The sequence below is a fragment of the Saccopteryx bilineata genome, chromosome 5 (genome assembly GCF_036850765.1).
Source record: "Saccopteryx bilineata isolate mSacBil1 chromosome 5, mSacBil1_pri_phased_curated, whole genome shotgun sequence".
In the NCBI taxonomy this organism is placed as follows: domain Eukaryota; kingdom Metazoa; phylum Chordata; class Mammalia; order Chiroptera; family Emballonuridae; genus Saccopteryx; species Saccopteryx bilineata.
This window is the reverse complement of record NC_089494.1, coordinates 111,111,326-111,127,203: the sequence shown is the minus strand read 5'-3', so window position 1 is coordinate 111,127,203 and position 15,878 is coordinate 111,111,326. Positions and strand designations below refer to the sequence as shown.

The window sequence follows — 15,878 nt, the reverse complement described above, 5'->3', positions numbered from 1 at the left end:
TTAACAACTTGATTGCTTTCAATTGTTTTTGAAGATTGCTACTTCTAAAAGCATTTTAGTCAGACAATTAAAGGTGATAGAAAATCATGACGACTTTATTCATTAGGCAGTGCTATTGTATTCTTTTCCTAGAATGACACTGGAGGACTGGCTTTACAGAAAATGGAGTAGATTAAGCAGCTTCTCACGTTATAAAGTATAAAATGAAATGGGAAAAAAGCTTGACTAATTTTTAAGAAAAGGAAGGAAAAAAACCAATACCAATCCAGGTGTCACATGTTTAAATTTCCACAATACCTAATCTACTATTGCATTATCATCCTAGGTTTTCTTTTAAATTTATGAACATTGGATAAGGTGTAAGAGACCCTTAGGAGGTGGGCATGAGACGACTGCCCTCACTCAGTACCTGGCATGGAGAGGAGAAAGACAGTGGAAAGAACGTATAACATGAATTATCTCATTAAATGCTCCTACTGCAGTGCTAAGATATAATTATACCCATGTCCAGATGAAAATGGAGATGCTAAACAAACTATGCAAGGTGAAATGCCCAGTACTTAAACCCAGGATCCCCTTAACTACAGTAGTTTTGCTTTAATTCATTCTTAGGCAATGGCCACCAAAGTTTTCTTTAGATACAGTATGAATTCTAAGGGAGAAGAAATGGGAACTTTCACTAACCTATTTCAAGCATGTTGAATGGATGAATGAAATAGTGTTTATGTGAATAAATGATTAACAGAATCAGTTGACTGTGTGTGGCTCATTGGATTGATACCATCGTGGTGCGGCTGGTGCTTTAAGAGATGATCATATGAGATACACAGAGGAGGACAAGAAAATTAAAAGTGAGTTTAATTATAAAATTTGACAAAAATCTAAAAAGAACAATAAAACTGATTTAAAGCTTACAAAGAGAGAGATCCATGTTTAAGGAATTGGCAATCAACAAAACCTAGACTTAAATCAGGACCAGAGCAATCTAATACATTCCACCAGTAGTCAGTTATAGCTCAATAACTGTTGTTAATAATAATTAGCAAGAAGAGAACTGAAGAAGGGTGAATAAATAGAATGAGTATTTTTAAGCGAGTGAAAAAACTACATGTCATACATTTGTCTAAAGCCACAGAATGTGCAACATCAAAATTGAACTATAATGTAAATTATGATGTTGGGTTGTTATCATGTGTGAATTATGCTTCATCAACTGTACCAAATGCACAATTCTGGGGGGGGTTGCTAACAAAAGAGGGTAAAATATGTGGGTGCAGGAGGTACATGGTAAATGGCCTCCATCACTTTAGTTTTGTCGTGAACCTTAAACTGCTGTAAATAATAAAGTCTGTAAAGAAAAATGACTAGCACATCTGTGGAAGTTTTTCAAACATAAACCAGAATCTTGAGTCAAAGAAAGATGTCAGGAAAGGCTGTCACTACAGAAATGCAGCACCTCTTAGAAGAGATCATGGAAATAGTGCCCATGCTAAAGGGCTTCCAGGAAGATCAGCTATGAGCCTGCCTCCCAGAGAAAGCTCTGCTGTCAGGTTTTGAAAAGCAGTGCTCTAACCCTCCTGGACCTGGGAATGTTTGTCTCTGGAAATTTAGTGTTCTATCACCCTTAGGAGGTCTCTACCACATCACCTTGCTTTAATTAAATTGCCATTCTCCTCCTTGACAAAATTGGCTTTATCCATATAATGTTAGTCTAACCACTTCTCTAGCTTAACCAGGTATGTTAAAATTTAGAGCTGGGCCATAGTATTTAGTAGTGCCATTCTACGTGTTGTTCTCTAAGCAAAAGCACTAGTCCGTATTTGCTGCATCCTTAGAAATACAAATTCATGGGCCACACCCAGACCCAGAATCAGAATCTCAGAGGGTGGGCCTAAGAATCTATGTTTTAATAAGATTCATATAACTATAATCAGTATACAAATTGTAGTAAAACTCTTATATATAAATATCAATACATAAATACCAGATTTTTCACCAAAATTTGCATACTGTTTATAGTTACCTTGGAATTTTATTAAAACTCACATATACATATACATATATATATGTATATATAAATATATACACACCCACAAAATAAATAAAAGTAATTACAATAAAGTAAATATGTATTTGATTATATATATATATATATATATATATATATATATATATGAAACCAGTTCAGTGGTTATCAAGGGAACACCCATTTCTGAATCGTCCCGTGGGCCTGAGTCTTGTGCACACATTGATTGCTAAGGCCCACCTCACCTTCAGCATATCCAGTCCCCAGATGGGACATGAGAAATCTGAATTTCTAAAAGATACCCAAATGAGGCTGATCACCCTGGTAGAAGAACCACATTTTGAGAACTGGATTAGATTTATCTGTGAAATAGAGGACTTTGAATTCAAATTTTTTCTATTATGTTCTGCATATGGACCATGTACAGGATGTTAACAATCCTCAAGTATCAATGTTATTTTAATTGATTATAAAAAATAAGACAACTCTCTGAGAATATGTCACAAGTCAGAAGTTTTGAGCCAAAGTAGGTTGCTTCCTGTAGAGAAAAATATCTCATAGTTTTGTCTATAGACTAAGACAAAAGATGATTTATAAAAGTACCTAAAATAGTATATAGTAGTGAATGAAAAAACAATAGTTATTATTAAGACACTGATTTTTCTACTTAGTGAAAAGCTGTATTTTTTCTTTCAGTAAACTGATTAAAGAAGAAAAAAAATTTAGTTTTTTGAGGAACAACCATACTTTCTTCCATAATGTCTGTATTACTTTACATTCCCACCAACAGTGGATGAGGGTTCCTTTTTCTCCACAGCCTCTCCAACACTTGTTATTACCTGTCTTGTTGATAATAGCTATTCTAACAGATGTGAGGTGGTATTTTATTGTAGTTTTGATTTGCAGTTCTCTAATTGCTAATGAAGATGAGCATCTTTTCATATATCTGTTGGCCATTTGTATTTCTTCCTGGGAGAAGTGTCAAAAAAACTAAAAATAGAACTACCATATGACCGAGCAATCCCTCTACTGGGAATATATTGCCAAAATTCGAAAACACTGGTACGTAAAGACACATGCAGCCCCATGTTCATTATAGCATTGTTCACAGTGGCCAAGACATGGAAACAATCAAAAACCCCTTCAATAGATGAAAGAATAAAGAAGATGTGGTACATATATACTGTGGAATACTACTCAGCCATAAGAAATGATGACATCGGATCATTTACAAGAAAATGGATGGATCTGGATAACATTATACAGAGTGAAATAAGTAAATCAGAAAAAGCTAAGAACTGCATGATTCCATACATAGGTGGGACATAAAAGTGAGACTAAGAGACATAGACAAGAGTGTGGTGGTTACAGGGGGAGGAGGATAGGGAGGGAGAGGGGGAAGGGAGGGGCACAAAAAAAACAGATAGAAGGTGACAGAGGACAATTTGACTTTGGGTGATGGGTATGCAACATAATTGAATGACAAGATAACCTGGAGATGTTTTCTTTGAACATATGTACCCCGATTTATTAACGTCACCCCATTAAAATTAATAAAAATTTATTAAAAAAAGAAAAAATTTAAAGTTGATCTTTTTGTGAGTTTTTTTCAATGTAACCTCATATTATGACATACATGATTATTCCCACATCCTAAGGCGGTTTTTCATGTCTGTAGCACTGTAAGCTTTTACTTACACAAAATTACTGATACCCCAGTTAGCTTCTATATGGAAACAAAACAAATGTTGTATACATATGTGGCTAATTTTAGACAAAAACCAAGCATCAGGCTGTTTCCAAAATTCAGCTCTTTAGCATTTTATAATCTTAATTAGATTTTTATCTTTCCACAAGGTTTTGAAATTACGTGTACACTGCAAGTTCATCCTGTACCTTTAATAATTGAATTGTTTCAATAGTTTGGAAATTAGAGGAGTTTATCTACATGCGTTTTTATAGTCCCATTGGCCACCAAGACTGCAAATTCACATAATCCTTCCTCTATGATTCTGAAGCTGAGCCTCAATAATAATTAACCTTATTTTACTGGCAACTAAATTGTCATTAAACAAGATAATGTTTTAATTAAGAAATTAACCTGAGGTTACTGAGATAGAACTGTGTATATCCTTTGTGTGGAATTGCTAATGAAGTGTATTTTATGAGTTCTAAATCATGCTGAATGAGTAAAATACAAATATATTTGTTTAGTGCATTTCATTAGTAAATCTGACTACACTGGGTATTTTCTGCACTCATTTTAATCTCATTTCATTTGAAGCACAATTTAGTGTGAACTCTATGCCTTACTTCAGCATCTAAAGTACCACTTTTTGAAAGTGTTCTGAATCATAAGCACAAATCAAAATAATACATTTGTTAGTAAAAACCCAACACACTTTTGAAAAAATCAGAGCAAAATTAGGGAGACTTTGAAAATTCAAGTAATATACCCAAAATGATACTGAAACTTAGCATGAGAACAAGGACCAAAACGCAATCCTAGCTTCTGGGAGTCCTGGCGTCTTAATTACCGAGGCAGGAATTCTGACGACAACCACCAGGGGACCTGGGGTTCTTTCTCTCAGCATGGGCTACCGTTTACTTTTAGTACCCCTACGTGGTAGTCATTAACACACACTCAGGCCTTCTTCATGTATTACACATATCTTTATTACATTCACTGTGTATTATATACAACACATATATAACACACATGGCAGGTGTGAGGCTTTCTAAGAGTGCTACTCATTCAGGGTGTGACAAAAGCAGGTTTACAGTTGTTTGTGTGGAAAGTACTATAATAATTAATAAGTAATAATAAAAGAATACACTCTGTATATTGTATACTCACAACTGTAAACCTGCTTTTGTCACACCCTGTGTATAGCTAAGCCATTAATAGTAAATGGAGCAAACAGAGCTCCACATATATTTGTTAACTTGACAAAGAGATATTTTGATTCCAGGTACGTCTCCTGTGATATGTTAACCTTTGGTAGTTTTATAGAGTGGGACAGAATCAATAAATTTGAGTTATTTCCCTTCTTAAAATAACTGTGACTTTCATAAAAGGACTTAACCTTTTAGAAGCTCAGTTTGTTCACTTGTAAAATAGAGGCAATTGTGAAGAAGACCAAAAGAGAAAAAAAACATAAAAATTCTCTCTGAAAATGCAAAGCATGTTATTAGTACACCTGACTTATAATAAACAAACATTACTATTATTGTATGCTAAGCTTTACTATTAAGCAATATTAATTAACTGAATAGTAACTTACTAAACAATAATTTTCAAGTTTTGTGAACCCTGTAGGTTCTGAACTACTGCTGATATATTTATATTTCCTCAGATGCATCCATTAGTTCATTTATTTGCACCTGTCTTGTTAAAATTGAGGCCTTGGAATATCCAAGATCAAGCACCAAAGGCAAATAACTGAGACGGAAACTTGAAGATGCAGCTATTGTATATGGTCTTTAGGTGTGAATCCTAAAATCCCCAATTCAGGGGGGAAATGAATTACAAAATGTTGTTCCTTCTCAGGGGCTGATTTTTTTCTCTTTGTGCAGTGCCCAAACTGGATAGTTCTGTGTGAATATTTCATGTACTGACATAAGCTTATCACACATGCTACTAGTTCTTCATTTTGTGTCAAAATTCTCAGATGTCCTTTCATTATAATAGGTAAATTAAACAGTGTGAGAATTAATGATGTACTCATAAGTCTTTTCAGTTTTTCTCTGGAAAAAAGCAGGTGCAAGTATGTTTATGTTGTACAGGCACAAACCATCAACCACAAAACATGGCTCAACCTATAATAAGAGAAGTCATAATTACTTTTTTTGGAGTACCATTAGAAACCTCTTAGTGAATGTGTTGACTTTGTTATTAGGTCAAATTGCTATTTTCGCCTGAAGAGCGCTGAGCAGAAGGGACTTCCAATCCATGTCCAGAGAAGACCCTAAAATAATATTTCAAAATCCTGGGACCTGATTTCTCTGACTCCTGCTGTCCACCTAGGTGCCACCCAGTTATTTAATGCTCCACACTATGGAAGTAGAAAGGGTGGGCAAAAAAGCAGTACAGAATCTCACTGAGGAAACACTGTTCGTATTCTAAATTCTGTATATTTGTCTCTTTTTTTTCCACCTTGGAAAATTTGTTTCTGGTAGATGACAGGAAATTAAGGAAAGTCATCCCGACCCTGACCACACACCTTCACGCAGGTGTAGACTAATATTAATATGCATGGTAGGTAATTTGTTCAGTTGATGTAATGCTCAAATTGAAAAGTATAGACTATATCATGCTAGGATATAGGAGATGTAACTCACTAAAGGAATGGGTTAGAAATGATTTCTAAATGGTATCAGCAGCTGTGTCTAAACTAGTAAAGAGGTAAAATGTGCCACGTGGAATGTAAAAAGTTCTGTAAGACGTTCCCATCACTAATGGACAGGGGCCATCAATCATGAGCCTTTTTCTTTCTTATATAAACATGAGAAAAATAAACTTTTAAAAAGAAACCTTAGTAATTAAACATGGTATACACTAGAAAATAAAACGACACACTCCAGGTGTTTTTGCAACCTGCTCCAGAAGCTTCACCCAACACTTGAAAATAGTTTTTCAACGTGGGCAGAATTTTCATATTTGCCTTTCCCAATAAAACAACTCCATCTATCCTAGCTATGCTTGGCCATGGCTCTACCCCAGCATTTTATAAAGTATGTTCCAGAGTTTGCTCTGCCAAAACAGTACTGAGGTTAATAATAATAAATCCTTTACGCTTAGTCTATTCTTTATTGGTGATTCTTTATGCTTCTGGAGTTTCTTTATGCTTAGTCTACTTTTTATAGGAGATTTATAACATACATTAACATATAGTACATTAAGTGCTCTAAGAAATCATCTCAAAGGAGCTCAATTTTTTTTTTCAACTAAAAATTTCCAATGTATCTGACTATGGCACTTTTTTCCTTCTTTGTAAACCTATTGACAACTCACGGAATGTCCCTGGAGAAGAACCCTGTGCCCTGGCTCCAGCACTGCCCCTCTCTCTTCTCACCATCTGTCCAAGGGGGTGGGGAGGGGCACAGGAAGAGAGCCTCACTGGGGAAGAACGCAGCAAAGTACAAGTCCACACACCCGGAGTCATGTGAGTCATCTCTCCTTTGCTTCCCAAGCACTGTGTACAGACTACTGCAAGCTCTAAAATGATGAGTCTGTCGACAAGGGGAGCATCTTTTTTTTTCTCCAAAGACAACTTGTTTTGAACCAAGAATACTATCAGTCAAGCCAATGATGCAGAGAGAAGGGCAACAAACTAGCACTATACTTCACTTACCTTAGGGTATGGATACTGCTTTCCTTTGGGATACAGTGCTCCAGTAAAGCGAGGAATAACCATGTTAGGCACCAGTGAATCATTTATCATCAGGAAGGCAAGTCTTTCTCCATCTGGTGACCACCAGTGGGCAATGTGAGAATGCAGAAGTTCTTCTAGAATAAATGAGTGTTATTTGAAACCAACTGTAGAGATGTGGGCTCAGTGATCCACAAACATCTGTCCTTAAAATTTCCATTGTACATACATATTTTCTATACAGTGTGTTGGATTTTATCAACTTCATGAAGAATTCTCAATTTCTCCGTTACCCTTTTAATCCCCCAGGTAAAGCAGATGCAAACAAATGAAGGAATGAAGCAATGAAGTCAGGTTTTCATGGGTGTGTGCAGTGTGAACATATAAGAAAAGCACTATCAGAGTGAACAAAATGAGAACAATAATGGAAGACTGAAATATGGTATAAGACCATACTCATGCCACCATTCATTCATATTTCATTTAGTCATATTTCTACCCTCTCATCATTAAACAAGTTGAGTACCTACTAGATACCTTAAACTTCTTTAAGCTCTAAGGAAATAGAATAAGAAATGTACCAGATATCTTTTGTGTAACCCAGATCCACTCTTTATTTTCTGTACCTGATCTCTGGCCCAGAAAATTCACCTGTATGAGCTCAATCAGTAGGGCTCTCATGCCTGCTACAGCACGGCCATTAGAGTTCTTTAGCAGGAGATTAGAAAGCATAAAGTCAGAATATTTACTCCTGTAGCTCTATCCTGAAATGTCACCTTACGCTTGCTGTGTTTTATTTATTTATTTACTTACTTATGTAATTTTTTATTGAAGTTACTGGAATGACTGTTGCTAAAAACATTATACAGGTTTTAGGTGCACAGTTCTATAATACATCATCTGCATATCACAATGTATGTTCATCACCTCAGGTCAAGTCTCCCTCTATCACACTCTATCCCTCCATACCCTATCCCACCTCCCCTCTGCTTTTCCTCCTGCATTCCCCACACTGATGTCAGTACCCATAACTATTTTTCTTTACTTAATGCCTTCACCTTTCTTACCCAGCCCCTCAACCCTCATCCCCCCTGACAGCTGTCAGTCTGTTCTCTGTATCTGAGTGTTTTTGTTTTGCTTGTTAGTTTATTTTGTTCATTAGATTCCACAAATGAGTGAAATTATGTTGCATGCTTTTAATGATGTCACTACTCTTGTCAATGCAGCCACACTATCAAAATTTTCTCCTTTTGTAACTGGTCATGGTTCATCCCAATATTGGGTCATGGGCTGTTACCAGTCTAGATTGTAGCTCTGTTCTTTAAATTCCTTCTACACTTTCAACTTTGTAAATGGTCTCTGTACATAAATCCTCTTCAAATTACTGAAAGTGCTACCTCTTTCCTTTTGATACCCTGACTGATACAGTGGTTAATACCATCAAGTAGCCTGAGGAAAGAGTACTTGAAAAGTAGTTTTTGAGATTCGGTTGGATATATCCATTTCTATAACTGTATCTATATATTTAATTTAATAATAATCTTTCCAGGGGGAATTGGAGCATAGGTAATTGGAACAAGGTATGGTATCATGCATAACAAGTATCACTGGTAATGAAATAGAATGAAATGCAAATAGAGAGGAAAAGCATTTTAAGGACAAGTGGTTGTGACAGTTACTATAACAGGGGCAACTATAAAAATTGTAAAGTTTACATGATTCTTATGACACTTCAGAGAGATTATACAGAAAAAAACAAACTATGCAAAACTAGGAATACAAAAAAGGTCACTATGGCATCTTTGAAGTAGTCCCTATGTTCTGTGGTTATAGGGCAGATATGGCTAAGGTCCAGGAGATCATGGTAAGGGTTGAAAAATATAACACAAATCAAGGGTTCAATGGCAGCTTTTGGGAGCCTGACACATAGGATGAAGATGCTTGTGTAAACATGTGCAGTATACTTGTGCTTTCTGGATCAGTCTCATAAATAACACATTTTATAGTGGAATACTGCTCTATGTGTCTAAATTTATGGCTAAAAATTTTGAACCTCAGTATTCCCACGTCTTCTTGTTGACCAAGGCAATCTCTATCCATAAAGGCATAAAGGTGGAGTGGACAAAGAACCCATGTAAATATCAAGAGTGCATCCTTAGGGAAGAGTTACAGATCTAGTAGCCTAAGATAGACTGGGCCATATCTTCTAAAGTGAGAGATATTGGATGTAACTGGACTTATGCAAAAGTAAAGAGGAACTGAATTTTGAAGACAATATATTATAATTACATTCACATGTGCTGCCTTGTTCTATTTTTCCCAGTAAACTGTAGACACCTGCTAGTTCTGAGTAGAACTTGAGCAAGAGAGGCAATGCAGCAGATGAAGGCCATGGCACAATGTCTCCAACCATCTTTACCTTGTGACCCAGGAGACACAAAGGCAATGCAAGCATTTATGGCAAACAGAGTCTGTGGAGCTTCTGACACTGACCATATGATAATCACAGGCACTACAAGCTTCACAGAAAGGCCAGTTTTTTTCTGTGTTTCTAAAGCAGCTCTCTACTGGGTGCAGGCAGAAGCAATTAGCCTAACCATGGGATAGCAAGTGACTATGCAACCCAAACTACCCATTATGAACTGACTGTCTTCTGATTCACTGACCATAAAACTAAACACAAACAGCAACATTCCACTACAAAATAGAAGTGGTGTATATGGGCTTGGTCCAGAAAACAAGAGTCAATTGCTCATGATAGTGCACTCACTGCTTTATCCTCTCTCTTTTATCCCACATCTGTGCCTCAATATGTGTTTTCTAACACAAGTTGGCAGAAGAGGAATAAAACGGGTCTGGTTCATGCGCATGTTTGCACGATGTTACTTGAACATGCTGGAATTGGATAGGTTCTGTACTACAATCTGATTCAGGAATGGTATTACAAGGCTGTAATAAATATAAATCCTCTGAGTTGGCAGACTTTCGAACAAGATACTTAGTTTCCACTGTGTATGGAAGAATAGTTGGCTTGAAGAATGGATCCCTGACTCATGCACAATAACTAATACGTGGCAATATGATCAGGCATATGAAAAGAATAACATTAGCCCTGGCCAGGTGACTTAGTGGATGAGGTGCTGCCCAATATACCAGAGGTCACAGGTTTGACCTCCATTCAGGGCACATGTGTGAGGTGCCCAATAAGTACACAACTGGATGGAGCCACTGGGTGAAATGACAAGTTGATGCTTCTTTCTCTCTCTCCCTTCTTCTCCCTCTCTCTTTTTCTCTCATTCATGGGGGGGGGGGGAAGAGAATGGTAACACTAGAAAAACAGTATAAAGAAATGTTTAGGGGAAAATATAAGTGCAAAGGCTTATCAAAAGGGACAAAACTGTAAAAATGTGAAGACATAGTGTTCTGCTTAATGTCCACCAGACCACATTGACAGCAGAGGGTGCTCTCAATAATTCCATGGATAATGTGACTACAGAATGCACATTAGTTTGCCTCTGGCTCCCACCATGACCTGCCAATAACAATGGTTGTCACTGAACTGTTTAAGTGGCATTATTTCACAGCAGTTTCAGCTGGCTGCCTGGTGGCTGGTGGCTTACATGGGAACCCTTCCATCAAGAAGGGCAGGGTTTTGTCAGACGCAGTCACATATTCTAGGTATGGTTATAGCTTTGCTGCCTGTAGTTCTATCAGCACTATTTATGGACTTACAGAATAACTTATCCATCACTACAATATATTACTTCCAAACAAAAAAAAAATTATAGCAAAAAGAATGGCAATGGGCTCAGACCCATGGAATTCACTGTTCTCCTCATGTTCCCCTTTAGCTATGTGTGCCTGGCTTATTAGAAGACAGACGTAGGCAAGCTCTATCTGGGTCTCGGCACCATTTGTTTGGCAATGACCTTGTAGTTGAAATGTCATCCTATAGTATGCAAGGGTTCTTCCTGAATAGCTAGAAAAGCACAGATCTAGGAGCTAAGGGGTGGAAGTTTAGTGTGATTTCACTATGATATCAATAACCCACTGGGTACATTTTGGTTTTTTTCCTCGTGATAATGAGCTCGATAGGTTTAGGGGTCCTAATGCACAAAGTACAATTATTTCCTACAGAAAATATATAGTTATAATTCTGTTCCTCTGAATTAGAAGCTGAACTGTCCTCCTGACCATTTTGGGCTCAATATAACTGGGAGAAAATAAACTGACAGAAAACAAAATCATTCAGCCGGGTCTGATGATCAATATTGTCTGCCAAGAAGAAAATGTGTTATTCCTTTAAAAGGGAGAGAGGAAGACTATAATTGTAACTGAGCAGATTCACAAAAATACTCTTTTGTTCAATTCCATCTCATTTTCCAATTTCACATTTTTAAATCCCAATTTCCATTTCAGTGAAAAACTGATATTGTAGCCTCCTCATTAAGAAAAAGAAGCAAAGGAAGGCAATTTAGCAGGAATAAAGTTTTGGTTTTATCTACCAGGTAAACAACCTGTCTAGTCAAAATGCTGGCAGAGGTAAAGGCAAAAAATAAATAAGAACTTGATGAAAGGACACATGATTACCAAATAAGGCCATATGATTAGCTTATTTCTTTTCTTAATTGAAGCATTTGTCCCAAAATTTTATATAAGAAGCTAAGTGTTGCCTGGCCAGTGGTAGTCCAGTGGGTAGAGCATTGACCTAAACCCTGGGCTTGCCCAGTCAAGGCACATGGACAAGCAACAAGCAAGCAGTCAACAACTAAAGTGAAGCAACTATGAGCTGATATTTATTGTTCTACCCTCCTGTCTCCTTTCTCTGTAAAATCAATAAATAAAATTGTTAAAAACACAAAAAGGTAAGTGTTGGCTGTAGTTGTAAATTTCAGAGAGGTATACAAACCTGGGCTCACACCACTCTACAGTGAAACAGCAGAAGGGACCTTGTGTGCTCTTCTTTAGGGGACATAAACTTTTTATTTGAATGATAAGAATACTCCCTTGGTTTCTGACTTTTTGTTGAGTATGGCCAAAATTAAACGAAACAAATTAAACAGAAGAAGAAAGTTAGTGCATGGTATTTATTATTTGGTTCCTACCCATTGACATTACATGGGCCTGGCTGTGTCTCTCACCAAACCTCACTACTTTTATTACTATGAAAACTACAGGGATCTCCCTTCCAGGTTCTATAATAGATGGAGGCCTCCCCTTCCCACTCAGGCCTCCCCTTCCCATTTCAGGTGTTAATGGCTAAACCATTGTTAACCACAGGATGCCATATAGCCCTCATGTTTAATGCATGCCTTTTCATAGATAAAACTTTAAATACCGTTTTGAATGTGCTATCTTTTCCTTTTTTACAAATCTGATCTTCACTCTCATTCATACAATTAAGTTACAACTCTGATGAGGGCACATGAGTCATCCACATGAAAAAATGCTAAGTGCCAATTGAGTGTAAACTCTAAGTCTTATGAAACTTGAAGGCACACAAAGATATTGTTATCCAAAATCAATACTTAGGGTTTCTAAGGAGCAAAGTGAGGTCCATCCTAGGCACTGTAATTAGAATGGTCCAGATTTGAGGGCATAACTCATTTGAAACTTTATATTATTTATTCTCATTTATTTGGAGTGATCTGTGACAAAAGTTGTTCCTCATAACAATGTTAAAATAACAGGATAGTACAAGAAAACAGCTATGTGACCTTCGTCAGGTACAAAACAAAACTAACTGAAATGAGAAGGCGATAAATAAAATACTATTTAGTATGAATTTTCTTAAGAGTCCTCTTGTATATGTTACATACTTCTTTAATTGAAACTAATTGGGAATTTACCCATGCATTAAAACATACTGTGTTGATTACAGTATATTATTTATAAACAAAGTGATTTTTTATTTCATGCATTTAATACTTAAATAAGAACAATGAAAGAGGTACACAAGATGAGATTATGTTGAGTTTTAAAATATTAATGAGAAAATATTAAATAATACCTGACAAAAAACAACAAAACGGTTATTTCTGATATTTCCATATTGCTTTTTTTATTGATTTTAATTTGTTGTGTTTACATAGTTACAAGTGTTCCCCCAAATATATTTCCCTGCCTCCACCTCCTGTGTTCTCCTTGATACCCCTTTGCACTCTCCACCATTGTCTTTTCCTCTTCCCTCCATGACTTACTATCCTGCCTTCTATCTCTCTGTGTTATGTGTATATACTTTCAGTAATATCTTTCTTTCCTTTGATCCCCTCCTCTCATCCCCTTTCCCTCTGAAAGCTTTCCCACTGGACTCTTTGACCCCTTCTCTGCCTCTCTTCCATTCCTCATTGCATATTATTCATTGGATTCCTCATATGAGTGAGGTCATATGATATTTTTCTTTCCCTGCCTGGCGTATTTTGCTAGGTATAATAGACTCCACGTCCATCAATGCTGTCGCAAAGGTTAAGATTTCCTTCTTTTTCATGGCTGCGTAATATTCCATTGTGTATATGTACCACTGCTTTTTAATCCACTCATCTATGGATGGACACTTGGGCTGTTTCCAGATCGTGGCTATTGTAAACAATACTGCAATAAACATGAGGGTCCATTTCTTCTTTTGAATCAGTGATTTGTTATTCTTAGGATATATCTTAGAAGTGAGACAGCTGGATCAAAAGACAGTTTGATTTTTTATTTTTTGAGGAATCTTCATATTGTTTTCCACAGTGGCTGCATCAATCTGCATTCCCATCAGCAGGGCAGGAGGGTTCCCTTTTCTCCACATCCTTGCCAGCACTATTATGTGTTGTTTTGTTAATGAGTGCAATTCTGACTGGTGTGAAGTGATATCTCATTGTGGTTTTAATTTGCATTTCTCTAATGATTAGTGATGTTGAACATTTTTTTATCTGCCCATTGGCAATCCGTATGTCCTCTTTGGAGAAGTGTCTATTCAGTTCTTTCACTCAATTTTTGATTGGATTGTTTACTTTCCTGGTTGAGTTTTACAAGTTCCTATAAATTTTGGTTATTAACCCCTTATCGGACATGTTGGCAAATATGTTCTCCCATTGTGTGGTTTGTCTTTTTATTTTGTTCATATTGTCTTTTGCTGGGAAAAAGCTTTTTAGTTCATCCTGTCCTTTATTTCACTTGCCTGTGGAGTTAAATCAGCAAATATATTGCTGCGAGAGATGTCGGAGAGCTTACTGCCTATGTTTTCTTCTAAGATGATCATGGTTTCATGACTTACATTATCCATTTTGAGTTTATTTTTGTGAATGGTGTAAGTTGGTGTTCTAGTTTCTTTTTTTTCTTTTTTGCATGTATTTGTCCAATTTTAGCAGCACCACTTGTTAAAGAGACTGTCTTTACTCCATTGTATGCTGTCACCTCCTTTGTCAAATATCAATTGGCCATAAAGGTGTGAGTTTATTTCTGGGTTCTTGGTTCTGTCCCATTGATCTGCAAGCCTGTTCTTATGCCAGGACCAAGCTGTTTTGAGTACAATGGCCTTGTAGTATAACTGGATATCAGGAAGTGTGATACCATCCACTTTATTTTTCTTTTTCAAGATTGCTGAGAGCTTTTTGTGTTCTTTTTTGGTTCCATATAAATTTTTGGAATATTTGTTTTATGTCTTTGAAGTATGTCCTTGGTATTTTAATAGGAATTGCATTGAATTTATAGATTGCTTTGGATTGTATAGACTTTTTTTTTTTCATTTTTCTGAATCTGGAAACAGGGAGAGACAGTCAGACAGACTCCCGCATGCGCCCGACCGGGATCCACCCGGCACGCCCACCATGGGGCGACGCTCTGCCCACCAGGGGGCGATGCTCTGCCAAATTCTGGGTGTTGCCATGTTGCGACCAGAGCCACTCTAGCACCTGAGGCAGAGGCCACAGAGCCATCCCCAGCGCCCGGGCCATCTTTGCTCCAATGGAGCCTTGGCTGCAGGAGGGGAAGAGAGAGACAGAGAGGAAAGCGCGGCGGAGGGGTGGAGAAGCAAATGGGAGCTTCTCCTGTGTGCCCTGGCCGGGAATCGAACCCGGGTCCTCCGCACGCTAGGCCGATGCTCTACCGCTGAGCCAACCGGCCAGGGCCTGTATAGACATTTTAATATTTATTCTTCCTATCCATGAACACAGTATATGCTTTCACTTGTTTGGATCTTCCTTGATTTCTTTTTTTTTTCTTTCCTTGATTTCTTTTATCAATATTTTATAATTTTCTGAATACAAGTTTTCAACCTCCTTCATTAAATTTACTCCTACTTTTTTTTTGTTGTTGTTGCAATAGTGAAGGGGATTGTTTCCTTAGTTCCTCTTTCAGACAGTTCACTGTTGGTGTATATAAATGCCACTGATTTCTGAATGTTGATTTTATATCCTGCCACCTTGCTGAATTCATTTATCACGTCCAGTAGTATTTCGACTGAGACTTTAGGGTTTTCTATGTACAGTATCAAGTCA

The 15,878-nt window shown here is 37.0% G+C and overlaps 1 protein-coding gene across 4 annotated transcripts in view; it reads right to left on the bottom strand.

The window, feature by feature from the left end:
- DPP10 (dipeptidyl peptidase like 10) overlaps positions 1-15,878 on the bottom strand; it is a 713,505-nt gene that overhangs the window by 92,512 nt on the left and 605,115 nt on the right. For 3 of the 4 annotated variants that reach the window (XM_066280442.1, XM_066280446.1, XM_066280445.1), the window contains exon 9: positions 7,381-7,535. In XM_066280442.1, coding sequence (XP_066136539.1) covers positions 7,381-7,535 — 155 coding nt within the window. The remainder of the gene's footprint in view (positions 1-7,380; positions 7,536-15,878) is intronic. The other variant, XM_066280443.1, reaches the window with a different exon arrangement.